Source organism: Neoarius graeffei, chromosome 8 (genome assembly GCF_027579695.1).
Source record: "Neoarius graeffei isolate fNeoGra1 chromosome 8, fNeoGra1.pri, whole genome shotgun sequence".
Lineage (NCBI taxonomy): Eukaryota > Metazoa > Chordata > Actinopteri > Siluriformes > Ariidae > Neoarius > Neoarius graeffei.
The window spans coordinates 28,206,149-28,224,230 of NC_083576.1; the positions used below are offsets into that span (position 1 = coordinate 28,206,149).

Consider the following 18,082-nt stretch of genomic DNA (forward strand, 5'->3'; position numbering starts at 1 on the left):
TAAGAAACATCTGCCTAGTTGAGGTGATTGACACTGGCAAAGGTGAGTGGAAAATTATAAATTGTAGGTAGGCCTGTTGATATTATTAATAATAATTGTATGCAGCACTTAATAAAGGTCAAATAAATAGGCCTATAAAATAAATACATTTAAAAAAACAGTGAAATTATAATAATATGAGCAATAGATCACAGCAGTTGTGCTGTGTCCTGCACGTCATTGCTCTCATCCATGGCCAAAGCAAAAAACTCGAATTCTGACACTTTCTCATTCAGCTGGTCATACACGTTGTCCCCCAAATCTTCGGTTCGCCTGGTCATAGTAGGTGCGGAGAGACTCACCGCGTTGAGCGCATCCTTCTTGTCGGGACACACCTCCTCGGCCACAGCAAGCATGCATACTTTAACAAAGTCCCCATCAGTAAACGGCTTTCCATGGGTAGCTAGTAGGTGAGCTACCTTATAGCTAGCTCGGACAGCAGCCTGGTTGATCTGGGTTTGGCGAAGGAATACATTCTGTTGTGCAGCCAGTCCGCATTTCATCCTCCGAATCCTGTCTTCTCTTGTTTGCCCTCGCAAACTAGCATACTCTTTGTGGCATAGTTCGAATTACGTGGGAGCCAATGGGAGCTGAGCTCCCATTCCCTCAGGCTCCCATGAAAGAAGCAAACTTAATTTTCTGTGCAACTCTCTCAAATACGACATATATCACCATAATAAGCTTGAATAGCCTATATCACCATATAAATATAAATAAAACTCATTTCATTTCCGATCACCATGCAGCCATAACTTTGTATTGAACGTGTTATTAAACCGCAACATGTACGGCTGTACTTCACCACCACACCACTATGCGCGCAAACTGAAATTTGCAGCCTACGAAATCGAATGTGAAGTTAAGTCCGAAGAAGACTTGTCCTCTATCTCACAACGATCTTCCTTTGTTTAACAATATATATATATATATATATATATATATATATAAAATTTGTTTAACTATATATATATATATATATATATATATATATATATATATATATATATATATATGCATGCAACACCGCGTGTGTGTGTGTGTGTGTGCGTGCATGCGCGCGCCTGTGTGTGAAAGCTGTGCACTGCAGTGCGCAAAAGTGCGCTGGTCCAGGAGAGCGAGTATGCATTGCTTTTTTTTTTTAAATAGAGACCCCCATAGGGTCAAATTTATAATTCGAACCCTGCTTTGTGGCGGGTTTCATAGTGACGACGCAGATTATATGCTTTGAAAACCGGCACACTTTCTTTACATACAAGACAAACTGCACGGTCCTTACACTGAACGAAAAAATAATCGGTGGTCCACTGTTCTTTAAAAACTCTGCACTCTCTGTCAGCTTTTCGCTGACCGCTAGCCATTTTGCTGTCCTGAACACTGACAGTTCTTTGCGCATGCGCTGCCTGTCACTGCTTGATCGCGAGCATATGACGAAAATTCGGAAAATATGAATAGTTCATTTTATAACTAAATATCAATTTTAATTGATAAAATCAACAAAATACAAGATGCAGACATGTTATTATTTGCCAAAAAGCAATTTAAAAAAATAGGTCATGACCACTTTTGGGGATTGCCTCATAGGGCCGGTTCAAGTGGTGGGGGGCAGAGGGGCTGGGGGCCGGTCAAAGGGGGGTGGCGGGCCGGATCTGGCCCGCGGGCCGTAGTTTGGTGACCCCTGACCTAGGGCATCCAGACTTTCCTCTACAGAAACTACACTGTTCTCACGCTCACTGACCTTCTCTAATGCCTGGACAGGCGCTTCTAGCACTATAATCTTCTCCATCAGAGAGCTAACTAATCTGCACTTATCACAAATAAAGCTATCGCTAGCGATGGAGGAAGAATGACTAAACATCCTGCACTCAGCACACTGAACAGGCTGAAGGTGTGCCATGAATAAAAGATTCACATACCTTAATCGAAGATCTGTTGATATTAAAGCAGATCCGATGTGGATGGCCTCTGCTTGTGGTCTTTACGCAGGAGGAGAAAAAAAAGAAAAAGAAAGCTTCCAGTCTCGGCGTTCTTCCGAAAAAAGAGGGAAAAAAATGGAAAAAGGAAAGCAAAAGTGGAAAGTACAAAAAGGAAAATGACAGTATAATAAAAATGAAGAGGATACTGGAAAATTATTTGTAGAAAAAAGTTTAAAAAAGATTAGTAATTAACGCCAACACTCGCGGGAAAAAAGGACTCGTCACAAACAGCTCAGGAACCAGGAAGTGCGTAGCACATGCCTGGCCTCATGAAGCCTTTTGTGGCTGAATGAGCAAATCCCCACAGCCACATTACAAAATCTAGTGGAAAGCCTTTCCAGAAGACTGGAGGTTATTCTAACAGCAAAGGGAGACTAAATCTGGAATAGGATGTTCAACAAGTACATATGGAAGTGATGGTAAGGTGTCCACATTCTTCTGGCCATATAGTGTAATTTTAGAGAAAACATTTTATATTGTTGGTGCAGACTTTGTAAATGTAAAGGAACATTAGGGGCTGTGGTGTTATTTTGTTGGTTTTCCTTTGTTTCTTTGGGTTTTATATTAATGAGAAATTAAATGATAATGTATTAATATGAGAAATAATAATTCTACAGGTGGACAGAGTGTTCATATTGTGGAACTGCTTTGGAAACACAGATATGACATAGGAACCACCTTAAAATGTGTAAGGTTGCATTTTCAATACATTGTTAAAACATGTTGTGTGGCCATTTCCAGCTTCTGATAGTTAGGTAAAAAAAAAAATCATACCACACCTGAAACTAAAAAGACTAATGACCACAAATTTGGAGGATGGACAAGCAACAGTAGAGCAGGAGATATTTGGCTTGCATTTTTCTTGGTGGCATCTTGCTGTAGCTTGATGACCCAAAATTCCCCTCAATCCTAAAAATTAACAGAAAATGGAGGAGATTCTGTACTCATTAGGCACACTGAATTTCATCAGTTTTTAGTACTTGTTTTTTGTTTAAACTTTTTGAGATTTTTTTTTTTTTTGCCAATGTTTGGAATTATTTACTTACTCTCAAGTGACAAAAAGTAAAGGGCCTCTAATTGCTCCATGCATTTGTCCTTGCTACATGTTGCTTATGGAAAGTTAGTTACTTTTGTAATGTGTAATTTGTATCGAGATTGTATTGTATGAAAAAAATAATGAAATTATTATTACTACTGTACATGTGTTGTTCTCTGTTTCTTAAGGATTGCTACATAAGTGATCTGTAACGAGCCAGATGAGGTAGGACATAATCACAACATCTTTATTGAGGGATTTTTAAATCAACTATCCATATGGGGGACAGTGAATACCCTTTAACAGAGACAATAACAGTATCAAGAAAGCAATGGTGATAGCAATTATAATAGGGATAGAGATGATAATTTGTTTATTTGCCTCTGAAACAAGGTCTTGGAACTCCAGTGTGTTCCTTAGGTTTCTTTGCCTGGGATGGATCAGACACTGGTAAGGGTCCAGCAGCATAGACCATGGATTTTAGGACAGAAGCCTATCAGACTGTTATTGGGAGCTCTTTGGAGTAGTTAGTGAAGCAGGGTTCTCAGGAAATGGTGATGAAGCAGGCATTGTAGAGGGCCAGAGTGAACAGACCTGAAATACATAATTGGACAGGGCAGCAGACTGACACAACATGGTACCAGCTTGCTCTTTAACTTTGGAACAATGAACAAATCTTGATGTGGCAGGGAAGAAAGAGTCCAATCCAGTTGACATCTGACCTTACATGACTTAGCACTCAAATATTTGTCTCCTGAGTGTCCCTGTCCAGTCCCCGGAACCCCGTTTGAAAACAACGTACTTTATCAGTAGACGAATTTTGTCATGCTTCAAAATGATGTTTTGCATAGCAGTTTTTGAATGAAGGAGGCCAGTGGGGCTGTTGGAAGAGAGAGTGGTGGATGTGGGGAAGGCAGTGTTCTTGTCAAAACCACATAAATAGAGACCAAGTAATTAACAAGACCAGAATGTATCAAGACCAAGACAAGACCAAAATTTTCAGGGATTAAGACAAAGTTAACACCAAGACCAAACCAGTGTGAGTCCCACATTGCATGACACATTTATGATAAAATGTGGAACATGCAAACCATAGACACTTCTCAAATTTTACTACAAAAGATTTGGCTGAGACTCTAAATTGACCGTAGGTGTGAATGTGAGTGTGAATGGTTGTCTGTGTCTATGTGTCAGCCCTGTGATGACCTGGCGACTTGTCCAGGGTGTACCCCGCCTTTCGCCCGTAGTCAGCTGGGATAGGCTCCAGCTTGCCTGCGACCCTGTAGAAGGATAAAGCGGCTAGAGATAATGAGATGATAATGAGATGAGATTTGGCTGACATATTCTCCCGTTCCCAGACAGTCATAGCTTTTTCTCCTGTCTCCCACGTTCACTTTCTTGAAATGAGTGTGAAGGGGCAGGGAGAGGTAATAGCTGTTAACAGTCACATCCATCCATCCATCCATCCATCCATTATCTTTAGCCGCTTATCCTGTGTAGGGTCGCAGGCAAGCTGGAGCCTATCCCAGCTGACTATGGGTGAGAGGCGGGGTACACCCTGGACAAGTCACCAGGTCACAAACAACCATTCACACTCACATTCACACCTACTGTCACAATTTAGAGCCACCAATAACCTGCATGTCTTTGGACTGTGGGGGAAACTGGAGCACCTGGAGGAAACCCACGCAGACACAGGGAGAACATGCAAACTCCATACAGAAAGGTCCTTGTCAGCCACTGGGCTCAAACCCAGAACCTTCTTGCTGTGAGGCGACAGTGCTAACCACTACACCACCGTGCCACTGTTAACAGTCACAAAAATTTCAAATTAGTAATGAGTCACGTTATTGGTTGCATTTGAAGCAGGAAGCTTTATATCTAATCACAGTAATTATGTTAATAAATAAATCAGACAATGCACAGGCAATTTAATGATATCCTGGAGTTGTGGTCTTGACCGGTCTTGAAATAAAATCCCAAGTCCTCTATGTGTGAGACTGAGACAAGACCAAGTAAAAATGTGGTTGATTCTGAAACGAGACTGAGACCTTCAAAAAGTGGTCTCGAGACCGGTACTACAACACTAAGGGAAGGTCACTCTAATCAAGGCGACACTGTAAAGATTTGCTGCATGTCAAGGCCTTCTATAATACATTAAATCTGAGGAGTCCTTATTTATAGGGGGTTTATTTTGAAAATCAAAAGGTATAGCCAAAGACTATAAACAAAGTCAAAGTCAAGAACAGGCAGGCACGCCAGTAACTACATGACATGACAGAAAAATAAGGAAAGAGGACAAAAATACTAAAAAAAAGCTTCTGTAAACCTTTATACACTTTATATGCTTTATACACACATACACGTGTTTGTTTTACTATCTTCGTGAGGGCCTAATTACTTCAGCTAATTAATGTTATGCCTACACCTACATTTAGCTCTTTTTTAAGTGAAACCCAGTTTTTGTAACAAACAAGGGGCCCAAACAAATATCCCCACAAGGTCATAACTGTCAGATTTTCCTATCTTTATGGGGAGATTTGGTCCCCAACAAGCTTTGTATTCTTTAGAACGGAGAAAGTAAGACTTATATTTTATCACAAGTTCCCACAACAACTATTCACTTGCTTTATTATGACAATTAAACCTCACTGCAATGTTAAGCCAGGTAGAAAAGATTTTCTGCTCACTAAAGCATATACAGAGTAGTTACATTTCAAATCACTGTATCAGAACATCGTGGCTTAAAAAATCATAATGATAAGCCTCTGGATGTAGGGATATACTGAAATATTGATCATCTTTTCTTCCTGTCTTTTCTCTTATGCTACATCTCTGCTGGTGCTACTGAAGTGTATATGAATAATGGCAGGCACACTGAAACACTATTCGTCACATGTGCAAAGCTATGAATGAACAAGAAGCCGGAATGGTAATTATGGATGTGAATGTGAAAGGCTGAGCGGGATTTATGCACCTGGATGTCTAAATGGCAGGCTTTGTAGATAATGAGTTCAGGGCTCACTTGAATGAATCACTCTGCTGTCCAGGTCTGTTAGCTTTGCGTTTAAGGCACGCTGTCCTGCACTATCACACAATCAGCCATCATCACTTTAATTCAACCTCTGCATGCTCCTTGTTCTGTTAAATATCAGGATTATTTTAAGTCATTGAACATTTCTGGATGATGCTAGTCAAACATCTACTAACAGTATCTCTCATTTAGTAATTGCAAGTCAGTCTCAGGATGTTTAGAATTAAAATAGCAATTCATGGTGATGTGCATTGAATCAACTTTGTATATAAATATGTTTATACACCGATCAGCCATAACATTATGACTACTGACAGGTGAAGTGAATAACATTGATTATCTCATTACCTGTCAAGTGGTGGGATATATTCAGCAGCAAGAAAACAGTCAGTTCTTGAAGGTGATGTGTTGGAAGCAGGAAAAATGGGCAAGGATAAGGATCTGAGTGACTTTGGCAAGGGCCAAATTGTGATGTCTAGATGACTGGGTCTCCAAAATGGCACATCTTGTGGGGTGTTCCCGATATGCCGTGGTTAGTATCTACCAAAAGTGGTCCAAGAAAGGACAACCAGTGAACTGGTGACAGGGTCATGGGTGTTGAAAGCTCATTGATTCGCATGGGGCACAAAGGCTAGCCCATATGGTTCAATCCCACAGAAGAGCTACTGTAGCACAAACTGTTGAAAAAGTTAATGCTGGCTGAAACCAGTGTCAGCATTAACTTTTTCAGCAGTATGTGCTACAGTAGCTCTTCTGTGGGATTGGACCATATTGGCTAGCCTTCATGCTCCATTGGAATCAATGAGCCTTCGACACCCATGACCCTGTTGCTGGTTCACTGGTTGTCCTTCCTTGGACCACTTTTGGTAGGTACTAACCACTGCATACTGGGAACACCCCACAAGATGTGCCATTTTGGAGATGCTCAGACCTAGTCATCTAGACATCACAATTTGGCCCTTGTCAAAGTCGCTCAGATCCTTATGCTTGCCCATTTTTCTTGCTTCCAACACATCAACTTCAAGAACTGACTGTTCTCTTGCTGTCTAATATATCCCACCCCTTGAGAGGTGCCACTGTAATGAGATTATCAATGTTATTCACATCACCTGTCAGTGGTCATAATGTTATGGCTGATTGATGTATTTAAGATGTTTTGGTGTTTAAACAGTATGTTTCAGTGCAAGGGTAAGCAGCTTGAGCACATGGAGCAGTGTCAGAGAGCACGGTCATTAAAAATGAATACAAGATGCTATAATATGCATCTTGACTCATGAGCAAAGTGCTTCTTGAGGTATTTCCACATCTTTGGGTGTGTAGAGTTCACAACACCTTGCACTCATTTTTTATGTCCATGCTCACTGATATGGCTCTGTCCACTCACAGCTGCCCTCATGCTCTAAACAGCATAAAGATATTTTATTGTATTATTACCTCGCCCGAGATGGAGTCCACCAGGGGGCAAGGTACTTGTTTTCGGTCGGGTTTCTTTATTGTTGGTTTTTTTGTTAACGATATTATGGGAAAAAGGCTGGATCAATCTTCATGAAACTTTCAGGATAGATGGGCATTGGTCTCAAATAGAACCTCCAACATTTTGAGGGTCATCCGGTCAAGGTCACCAAATGGGTCAAAATCGTTTTTGTTGCAGCTACTGCCTCATATAGAGGTGCTAGCCACTACGTCATTGTGCTGTAAGAATGTAAGTGTGTAACAGTAGTGCACTGTGCATACATGTGTTCCGATTAAAATGGCCGGTGAGTGTATACAATTCGATTCACCATTTGAAATAAATGGACGAGACTAAAGAAATCACTTTCAGACATGTTTATACAGAGGGAAAGTGCATTCCACTGAGCTCTAGCACCAGGCCATTTCCGAGAAATGGAAATAAGAGTTTCGGTCATGGCGACAGCATGTGTTAGGAGGTTTCAGTTTCGAAAACTGTAAGAGCTAAGAGTAGAATAATATAAAGTACAGACACTTGGTATAGTTTACTTCTGTGATTTTTAAATGGTTCATTTTTGGATTACACTTCATTTTTGTGGCTACTGCTATATTTACTGTATGGACATTTACTGCTATATTTACTGTATGGATATCAGAAAACAATTTTATTTATAAACAGTAGTCACGTACTCATAGGGTACCTATTTTTTTCGGGATATCTTCCTTCATATTCATCATAAGTGCTATCGGCCGAGGTTTGTTTTGCCTGGCAACACTTGTTTATATTGTAATAATTCCTCTGAAATTTTTAACAGAGCACAGTTTGTGGCCTGCTTTGCTTTGATTGCTGTCATTAATCATGAAATACATCCACATCGCTGTCATTTTGTGTTATCTGGTTATAAGAGTGATAATGTACACTAGTCTAATGTCACATAATATTACATGATCTCAGATGTTCGTCAAGAACAGTCAACAAAAAGGGGAGAAAAAAATGGTATCGTGATCCTGTAGCCTAGTAAACTAGACCCACCCGCCTAGCGGCCAAAAATATTTTTGCCTAGCGAATGGGTCTAGCCTCACACCATATAAACAAAAACACCCCGGGCATCAAATCGTGCCCGCCAATCACAACGCAAGGTTTTTATTTGGATTCTTTGGGCGGGCTTTTGCAGGACTAACGACAAAGCTGCGCGATGCTGGAGAAAGCACAACAGGAAAGATGGCTATGGCTAGTGAACAGCGCGCGTTTGACTCCGCTTTGGAATCAGTTTTAGAAGAATTAGACTTGGAGTTTTCGTTGAAACATGAGCAGGAAAAGGCTCTCCACTCATTCCTTTTCAAGAAGGACGTTTTCGCTGTTTTGCTGACCAGCTGGCTCCGCTGGTAGCCAAAAGGATGGGGTTAGTATGTGCAATACGAAGAATTAATAAACAGCTTTGAAACATTACTTTTTGATTGTTTCTTATTTTCCCATTATTTTAAATTTAAGGGAAATTATTTCACCAAACACCACTAAATAAAAACTCTCAAAAACAGTTTAAGCAAACACTTGGAAAAAAAAAATGAGTGTACGGTATGTGGTACAGACTCCAAACTTGTGGTCATTATCTCCAAACTTCTTAATATCTAGAACCTGTTTATTAATTAATACGCATTTTGAAAAATGATTTATTTCAAGGTGTCCCCCACTGCTTTCTGTCGCTCTGACTACGTCACAGTCACTGTTGCGCTGATTGGTCAGAGTGTTGGCCTATACGCACAGAGACAGTTTGAAAGACAGCGGTTTGTTCCTCCTACCCCCGTCGGAAATGTCTACGGATCGAGGCCAGACTAAATATTCACATTTAGTCTGGCTTGCCAGACTAGTGATCCTGTGCACATTTTTTCAGAATTGGCACAAAAAATGTCTGGATATGCAAAAAAAGAAAAGAAAAAAGCACCATCTCTGTGATTCTTGTTGTCATTAATGACCATATTTGCTCTTGTTCTGTAAGTCGAGAACTCAGCTTTTTTGTCTTTCTTTGCAGTGTTTGTCTCTCTTAGTGAATTTCCCTAAGCGTATGCTTCCTCTCAAATGTAATGTAACAATACGAATGTAAAACAGTCTAATTGACTTAATGTCCAAAGACGAGGCTTACCACACCAACATGGTAATTACTCACTGACCCAGTGAGACTCTGTGTGCCGAGGAATTTCTCACTCACACATACATGATGTCTCTTCTAGTGTTCTACCTGAAGATAAAAATGAGGGCCAAAAATTGACTTTTGCTATATTAAGCCTGTCATATAGATAAGTGTCTATTTGATGTCATGGTTTAATATCAAAATCACTTTGCAGATATATTTTGCCCCAAACAAACCTTTTGGAAAAGATTTGGCATTTATAATGGCCAGGAAGTTCATGTCTAATAAATTAGTAGCAAATTGGCCATTTCAAAGATTGAAGCTGGAAGGGCAAGGCACTGATTTTATAACTAATTCATTTAAATGAGTTTATTCTTAATTGGATATCCGAGTTAAGTAAAGGTTAAATAAACACAGCATTAAAAAAAAAAAGCTGAGTGACAGGCTGGCTTAACACAAAGCCAATTATGGGAAGATTTCTTGTGCTAGGGGGCCATGGGCACATTGTTATATGTTGGTTTATTCTTCAGTTGAATGCATAAGCCAGAGGGATGCTATTTCATACAATCAACATCCCTCAACTGACATTTAATACATTGTGTGCATGACTGAACGACTGCAGAGGGCCTCGCTTGCTCTCCACCACTTTAGGCAGCCTTCACTGACAGCACACACAATGCACAGTGCAAACTGTATTATTTCAGCCCTGTGGCTGACTTCTCTGCTCATAAACCACTCACGTAAATTTTTTCTATAAGGACAGTCTCATCTTTTTTTTTTCTCATTGTGAAATTCATCTCACACACACATACATACATACATATACACACACACACACACACACATATATATATATATATATATATATATATATACACACACACATACACACACACAATACACATATATGTGTGTGTATGTGTATATATATATATATATACATATGGGGCGGCGTAGTGGTTAGCGCTGTCGCCTCACAGCAAGAAGGTCCTGGGTTCGAGCCCCGGGGCCGGCGAGGGCCTTTCTGTGCGGAGTTTGCATGTTCTCCCCGTGTCCGCGTGGGTTTCCTCCGGGTGCTCCGGTTTCCCCCACAGTCCAAAGACATGCAGGTTAGGTTAACTGGTGACTCTAAATTGACCGTAGGTGTGAGTGTGAATGGTTGTCTGTGTCTATGTGTCAGCCCTGTGATGACCTGGCGACTTGTCCAGGGTGTACCCCGCCTTTTGCCCATAGTCAGCTGGGATAGGCTCCAGCTTGCCTGTGACCCTGTAGAAGGATAAAGCGGCTAGAGATAATGAGATGAGACATACATACATACATACAGTATGTATGTACAGTGGTGCTTGAAAGTTTGTGAACCCTTTAGAATTTTCTATATTTCTGCATAAATATGACCTAAAACATCATCAGATTTTCACGCAAGTCCTAAAAGTAGATAAAGAGAACCCAGTTAAACAAATGAGACAAAAATATGATACTTGGTAATTTATTTATGAAGGAAAATGATCCAATATTACATATCTGTGAGTGGCAAAAGTATGTGAACCTTTGCTTTCAGTATCTGGTGTGAACCCCTTGTGCAGCAATAACTGCAACTAAACATTTGCAGTAACTGTTGATCAGTCCTGCACACTGGCTTGGAGGAATTTTAGCCCATTCCTCCGTACAGAACAGCTTCAACTCTGGGATGTTGGTGGGTTTCCTCACATGAACTGCTCACTTCAGGTCCTTCCGCAGCATTTCGATTGGATTAAGGTCAGGACTTTGACTTGGCCATTCCAAAACATTAACTTTATTCTTCTTTAACCATTCTTTGGTAGAACGACTTGTGTGCTTAGGGTCGTTGTCTTGCTGCATGACCCACCTTCTCTTGAGATTCAGTTCATGGACAGATGTCCTGACATTTTCCTTTAGAATTCGCTGGTATAATTCAGAATTCATTGTTCCATCAATGATGGCAAGCCATCCTGGCCCAGATGCAGCAAAACAGGCCCAAACCATGATACTACCACCACCATGTTTCACAGATGGGATAAGGTTCTTATGCTGGAGTGCAGTGTTTTCCTTTCGCCAAACATAATGCTTCTCATTTAAACCAAAAAGTTCTATTTTGGTCTCATCCGTCCACAAAACATTTTTCCAATAGCCTTCTGGCTTGTCACGTGATCTTTAGCAAACTGCAGACGAGCAGCAGTGTTCTTTTTAGAGAGCAGTGGCGTTCTTCTTGCAACCCTGCCATGCACACCATTGTTGTTCAGTGTTCTCCTGATGGTGGACTCATGAACATTAACATTAGCCAGTGTGAGAGAGGCCTTCGGTTGCTTAGAAGTTACCCTGGGGTCCTTTGTGACCTTGCCGACTATTACACGCCTTGCTCTTGGAGTGATCTTTGTTGGTCGACCACTCCTGGGGAGGGTAACAATGGTCTTGAATTCCCTCCATTTGTACACAATCTGTCTGACTGTGGATTGGTGGAGTCCAAACTCTTTCGAGATGGTTTTGTAACCTTTTCCAGCCTGATGAGCATCAACAACGCTTTTTCTGAGGTCCTCAGAAATCTCCTTTGTTCGTGCCATGATACACTTCCACAAACGTGTTGTGAAGATGAGACTTTGATAGATCCCTGTTCTTTAAATAAAACAGGATGCCCACTCACACCTGATTGTCATCCCACTGATTGAAAACACCTGACTCTAATTTCACCTTCAAATTAACTGCTAATCCTCGAGGTTCACATACTTTTGCCACTCACAGATATGTAATATTGGATTATTTTCCTCAATAAATAAATGATCAAGTATAATATTTTTGTCTCATTTGTTTAACTGGGTTCTCTTTATCTCCTTTTAGGACTTGTGTGAAAATCTGATGATGTTTTAGGTCATATTTATGCAGAAATGTAGAAAATTCTAAAGGGTTCACAAACTTTCAAGCACCACTGCATATATATGTGTGTGTGTGTGTGTGTGTGTACATATAATGGCTAGGGTTCTGCTTGAAATCTCATTTTGCTTTCACATACTGTAACTGAAATTCCATTCCATGGTTCACATGCGTGTTAATTCGCTACTTCAGTGCGTGTTAATTCGCTACCTTAGGAGGCCAATGCGCCCAACTATTTGATTTATAATAAATTGAAATCTGTATTTACATACAAGGCTCCTGGGGTTAACCACTGTAATGTCAAGTTGAAATTGAGTGGAAAATGTTATATTGTGTTAACTTGGTGATGGTAGAAGCATCTGTTTACAAACTTAATACTGGGAATGACTCAGGTGCTTGACACTGTAGAAACTTAGTTAAATCACTGCACAGGTCATCATACTGAAAAATCAACTCTCTTTACTCTCTACCAATAGCTTATATAGATACAGTTGTTACAGTAGCCAAAGGACATGTTCACTCAAAATGATAAATCAAGTCCTGTTTGCTTCTTTACTGATTTATTTTTTATTTATTTAAGATTTATTTGACATGGACAGTACACATTAAAAATAGAAAATGTAAATGTGCCAGAATTAACCAGACTGAGTATTTGACATCTGTTGTCCATTGTCTTCAGGTAGGACAGTGGAGATGATGCATAAGCAGAGTGACACCCTCTCTCATTGATGGATGTCCTAAAGGAGACCGGTCTCCTTGTGCCGGCTTTGAATTCAGTGCAGACCAATGCATTGGACCAGACCGGTAAGGCCAAAAAAAAAGGAAAAAAAAAAGTTACTCTGATTACAAAAATCTGAAATCTGTTGAAAACCTGATATCTGTTGTTTATTTTTCTTCTGCCCCCATTAGCATTTAACTCTGTGCCATATTTCAGCCCAAAGACCAGCTCTAACCTTTGTCCCATTTCAAGATGATTATGGCTATTTTTCTTTTGTTAAATGAAGAACAAAAATTGAAAATGCTTTAAGGCAGTGCAGCTCCCATGACATTCCACTTTCTCCAGCCTGGAGTTATCTAATTGTGGCATTAGTCTTAGCTCACTGGCTCCCTTTTTCACTTGGCATACAGTCACATGCTCCAGTGCAGGTATGGTAGCATCTCTACACTATATCTATAAGCCTGTCAGGCTTTTGTTTATCATGAGCAACCCCTACTCGATACAAGCTCAGGGATTTGGAGCTCAGAGCTGAGCCAACCCTACTGTTGTAGTCACAAAGATAAGTACTGGAGCACGTCCTCAATCTGACCAAGTGAAAAACAGCACCATTGATCAGAGCCCTTTTTTTCAGGGGAACAGTTTCTCAATGCTCATTTCCATAATCTGGTGTGAATAAATTGATCTTTTGCCACCATTCACAAATGCCAGAGACCATTAAGGACCAGACTGACAGCTGCTTTAACAAATGCTGGTAGTTGCTTACTCACACATAATGTGTTCTCTACACCGGTGATTCCCAACCACTGTGCCGCTGCACATTAGTGTGCCATGAGAGATCATCAGGTGTACCGTGGGACATTATCCAATTTCACTTAATTGTTCCAAAAATTATTTATTTACTGCAAATAATTTGTCTTCATTTGTCTATGCCAGCGACGTATAGTGACCGGCAGAACAATTAAATACTCTTCCAATAGATGGCAGCAGGTAGCTATAAAGTGTACATAGACATTATCCCATAAACTTAGCATTCTTTTGATTTAATACATTGAACATGCATATGATAGTTAGTCAGTAAATCTGAATTAATGCTGACAGTTTTGACCTGTGTATCTACCTGTTGCCATTCAAACAATAGAATTAGTAATGCTTCGGGTGTGACAGCAGTGATAGCGATAGCAGGGATGAGAGTTTTCCGCTTTTCGGCGGATTTCCGCTTTTTCTGAGTAAAAAATCGACCTTTTTATATTATGCCAAATCCGTTGAGAGTTTTTTTTCATTTATTGAGGGGGTTGGGGTATGTTCCTTCGTGATACTCAAGCGTAATTCATTCCTACAACGATGTTGCATGTTTACATTTTCGCCATCTTTAGTCTCGCCAAGTCTCGTGGTAGAATACATGTTATCTACAATGTAATTGGCCAAAACATCGATGGCTATCATGCTCTTGCCAATCATAACAGTTCTTACAAAAGAGAGGACTGACAAGCTTTTGTCTTTGGCCAAAAAGCTGAAGAAGTCATCGAAATGATCAAATGAAAATGAGAAGTGACTGTGAACTATAAATAATTGTATAAAGTGTACATAGACATTATCCCATAAACTTAGCATTCTTTTGATTTAATACATTGAACATGCATATGATAGTTAGTCAGTAAATCTGAATTAATGCTGACAGTTTTGAAAACTTATTTCAAAATACTTTTTGAAGAAATCATATGCAACTAATGAGGACATGGGGAGAAAAGGTCAGTCACCCTAAGAAATTTTATTTAATATATGAACATTTTGATAAGTTCTATTAATTAAGTTTAATGTGAATTTAGTTTGTCATTTTTGTTCATCATGAATTATAACCATACCCTTGAATGTATAATGTGATTTTATTTTGAATTCAAACAATACTCCTATTGATTTGAAACATATTTTCATGTAAATATATAAAAAATACAGATTTTTTTTTTATCTACTACAGCTCAGATTGCAGGAAAAGTGGTTTGTAAGGCCTTATTTTTCAAAATTTTCCTGTGTGTGTGTGTATATATATATATATATATATATATATAAAAATTACATTTTTGTGATATTTTTGTTTGGTGGTGTGCCGTGGGATTTTTCAAATGTAAAATATGTGCCGTGGCTCAAAAAAGGTTGGGAAACGCTGCTCTACACCCCTGGAATTTAAGAGCTTTGGTGTTATGTTATGTCAGATGAGAGAAAGGATGAGACACTGGAAATATCAGAAAACTAAATGGTGCTAGTTCACTGCAGATTTCACTTCACATCTGTGGTGTGAAGTTATTGGGAAATTGTCAACATGATATTTTAATTTGTACCAGCTGTAGACTTCCTGCTAATATCCTCAGAATGTATTCACATTTGTAAACATTTTAACATTGGTAGATGGGGAAAGGTTTGTGAATACCCATATTATAAGGCTTTCAAAGCCTGTCAGTTGTCTTGATATGTATCACTTTTGGCTCATCTCAAATAAGAGAAACTTGCTTCTCTGAATATTAGCATACAAGGCTGGACCTTCATCCTGCCAATTCAAAAACAGGCAGGCATGTGGTCATTTATTCATAGAGCTATCTGGCAGAAACCAAGCCTGGACTGGGGATTGGAGACTGAGTTCAAATTGCAAATCTCTGGGCATGCCACCAGCAGTCTAGGTTCAGACCACTTTAATAAACCAACATTGTTTATTTTTGAGCATATAAGCATTAGAGAGGGTATTTAGTTAGAACCACTTAAATCCTAACAGTGACACAAAGTCTAGGTTGTTCATTTTACTGTGTCTAGCATAAATAATGTGGGCAATGTAAGGCTCAGGGCATTGTAACCTACTGCCAAGTCAGGATAACCCCATATGCTGCTTTATGGCTGCCCAGAGATTGTAAAAACATTTTACACATTTGTAGAACATACACTGACATACACAGAATAAAAATAACTATCTCAAAAACCTATTTAGTTTATTTGGAGGTACACTATTAAATGTTTCAGATATGTGAGAGCAAGCAAAAGTATGTGATGCTACTTCCTTCTCACCTTCCACTGTCAGAACCAATTAGTGAGCTTCTGTCAACTCCCTGTGATACTCTGCTCCACAGCTTGGCAGAAAGAAGAGCAATCAGCTGTTGGAACAGCTGAGGATTTTGGATGAATATGCAAAGTCGATTCCAATGCAGAACAACTAAGGCTACATCCACACGACAACGACAACGAGATGTTATTTAAAAATATATCGCGTCCAAATGGGCAACAATCAGTAAAATATCAGGTCCATATGGCAACGCAACGCTTGCTGAAAACGATGCAATACACATGCCACACCTCTAGGGGCGCTGTAAGACGGTCCCTTCGGAGACACCAGAACAATAGAAGAAGTAAGGACGCATGCGCATAAACTATTATGCGCGAGACTTCATATTAGCCACAAAGTCAGGAAAATCTGTTTGTAAAATTACATTATAATGACCAAATACAATGAAAAGTATTTTTCCAGTCTCACCTGTGAAAGGTAATCCCATGTGATCTCGTTTGGACGGCAAATCTGTTGCTACAGTTAAACGCAGCTAATCTTTATTCTCCGCTTTGACCTCTCCAAAATGGCGGCGAAGATGACATGATTCTACGCGGAAGGCGGCGTCTTTAATGGTCCGGAATAAATTGAATGATACACGTTGATGGATTAATTTGTTGTTTCTCACCTGTGAAAGGTAATCCCATATGATCTCGTTTGGACGGTAAACCTGTTGGTACAGTTAAACGCAGCACATGAATCTTTATTCTCCACTTTGACCTATGCAATATGGCGACGAGGATGACGTATGATTCTATGCGGAAGGCGGCGTCTTTAATGGTCCGGAATAAATTGAATGATACACGTTGATGGATTAATTTCTTCTACGCCCTTTTTGAGGAATGCATTGTAGGACTTAAACCCACATCTGAAGAGGTAAGATCGCTCCTTTTTTTTTCCCTATTTTTGCTGGCGGGATTGACTCTGCCCTAAGGGCAGAGTCTCTCTCTCTCTCTCTCTCTCTCTCTCTCACTTTGCACCATTACACAATAAATATTCACAGTGAAAATATTTTGTAAGTGCATTTCATGAACCAAGTTATAGGATTTGTTGACAACTCGCATTGAGTTCGTTACACTTCTACCCGGCGTGAAGCACTCACAGTCATGTGGTTGTGACGTCATCGTAAACAAATCCATTCGACTCATCCAGACGACTTCATCCAGGCAACGTTGCCAGATCTTTCCACTCTGGAACCCGTTCTCAAAAAGATTGCGTTTTGGGCACCCAAAACGCCGGTGCCGTGTGGACGCCAGGCCTAAATGATAAGCAATTGTATCGGAGTCACCTGAATCCGTTGCCGTGTGGACAGGGCCTAAAACTGTTGAATTTTCATGAAAATGGAGTACATTCCATTGTCTTAAAGGATAAAATGTAGCACATTCCATGGTCTAAAAGAAAGAATAAAGTTTTTTTGTTTTAACCAAGTGTTAATGAATAAAAAGGTGGATTTAGTGACTTACTGGCTTTCTAAGTGCAAAGGTTTGTGCCTTTAGATCCTATTGATTCATATGGACAAAGTGGACATTATCCATGAGCAGTGCTCAGAGATGTTTGAGAGCTGTGTGGCACCGTCGATGTTATGCTTACACAGTGAATGTAACCAATCAAGGACTAGAAGCAGTACTGTTTGCAACATTTGACATATCATTTGCTGATAACATGGAAGTTCAACTCCATTCAGTTAATAGTGTTTTGTTCTACATTTTTTTATTTTGAGTACATTATGAGTTATT

The 18,082-nt window shown here is 39.8% G+C and overlaps 1 protein-coding gene across 1 annotated transcript in view; it reads left to right on the forward strand.

Annotated features, from left to right (window-relative positions):
- The first annotated feature begins 13,271 nt into the window (after positions 1-13,271).
- nexmifb (neurite extension and migration factor b) overlaps positions 13,272-18,082 on the forward strand; it is a 31,355-nt gene continuing 26,544 nt past the window's right edge. Inside the window, exon 1 of the mRNA XM_060926877.1 lies at positions 13,272-13,347. Within this exon, the coding sequence (XP_060782860.1) occupies positions 13,272-13,347 (76 nt within the window). The remainder of the gene's footprint in view (positions 13,348-18,082) is intronic.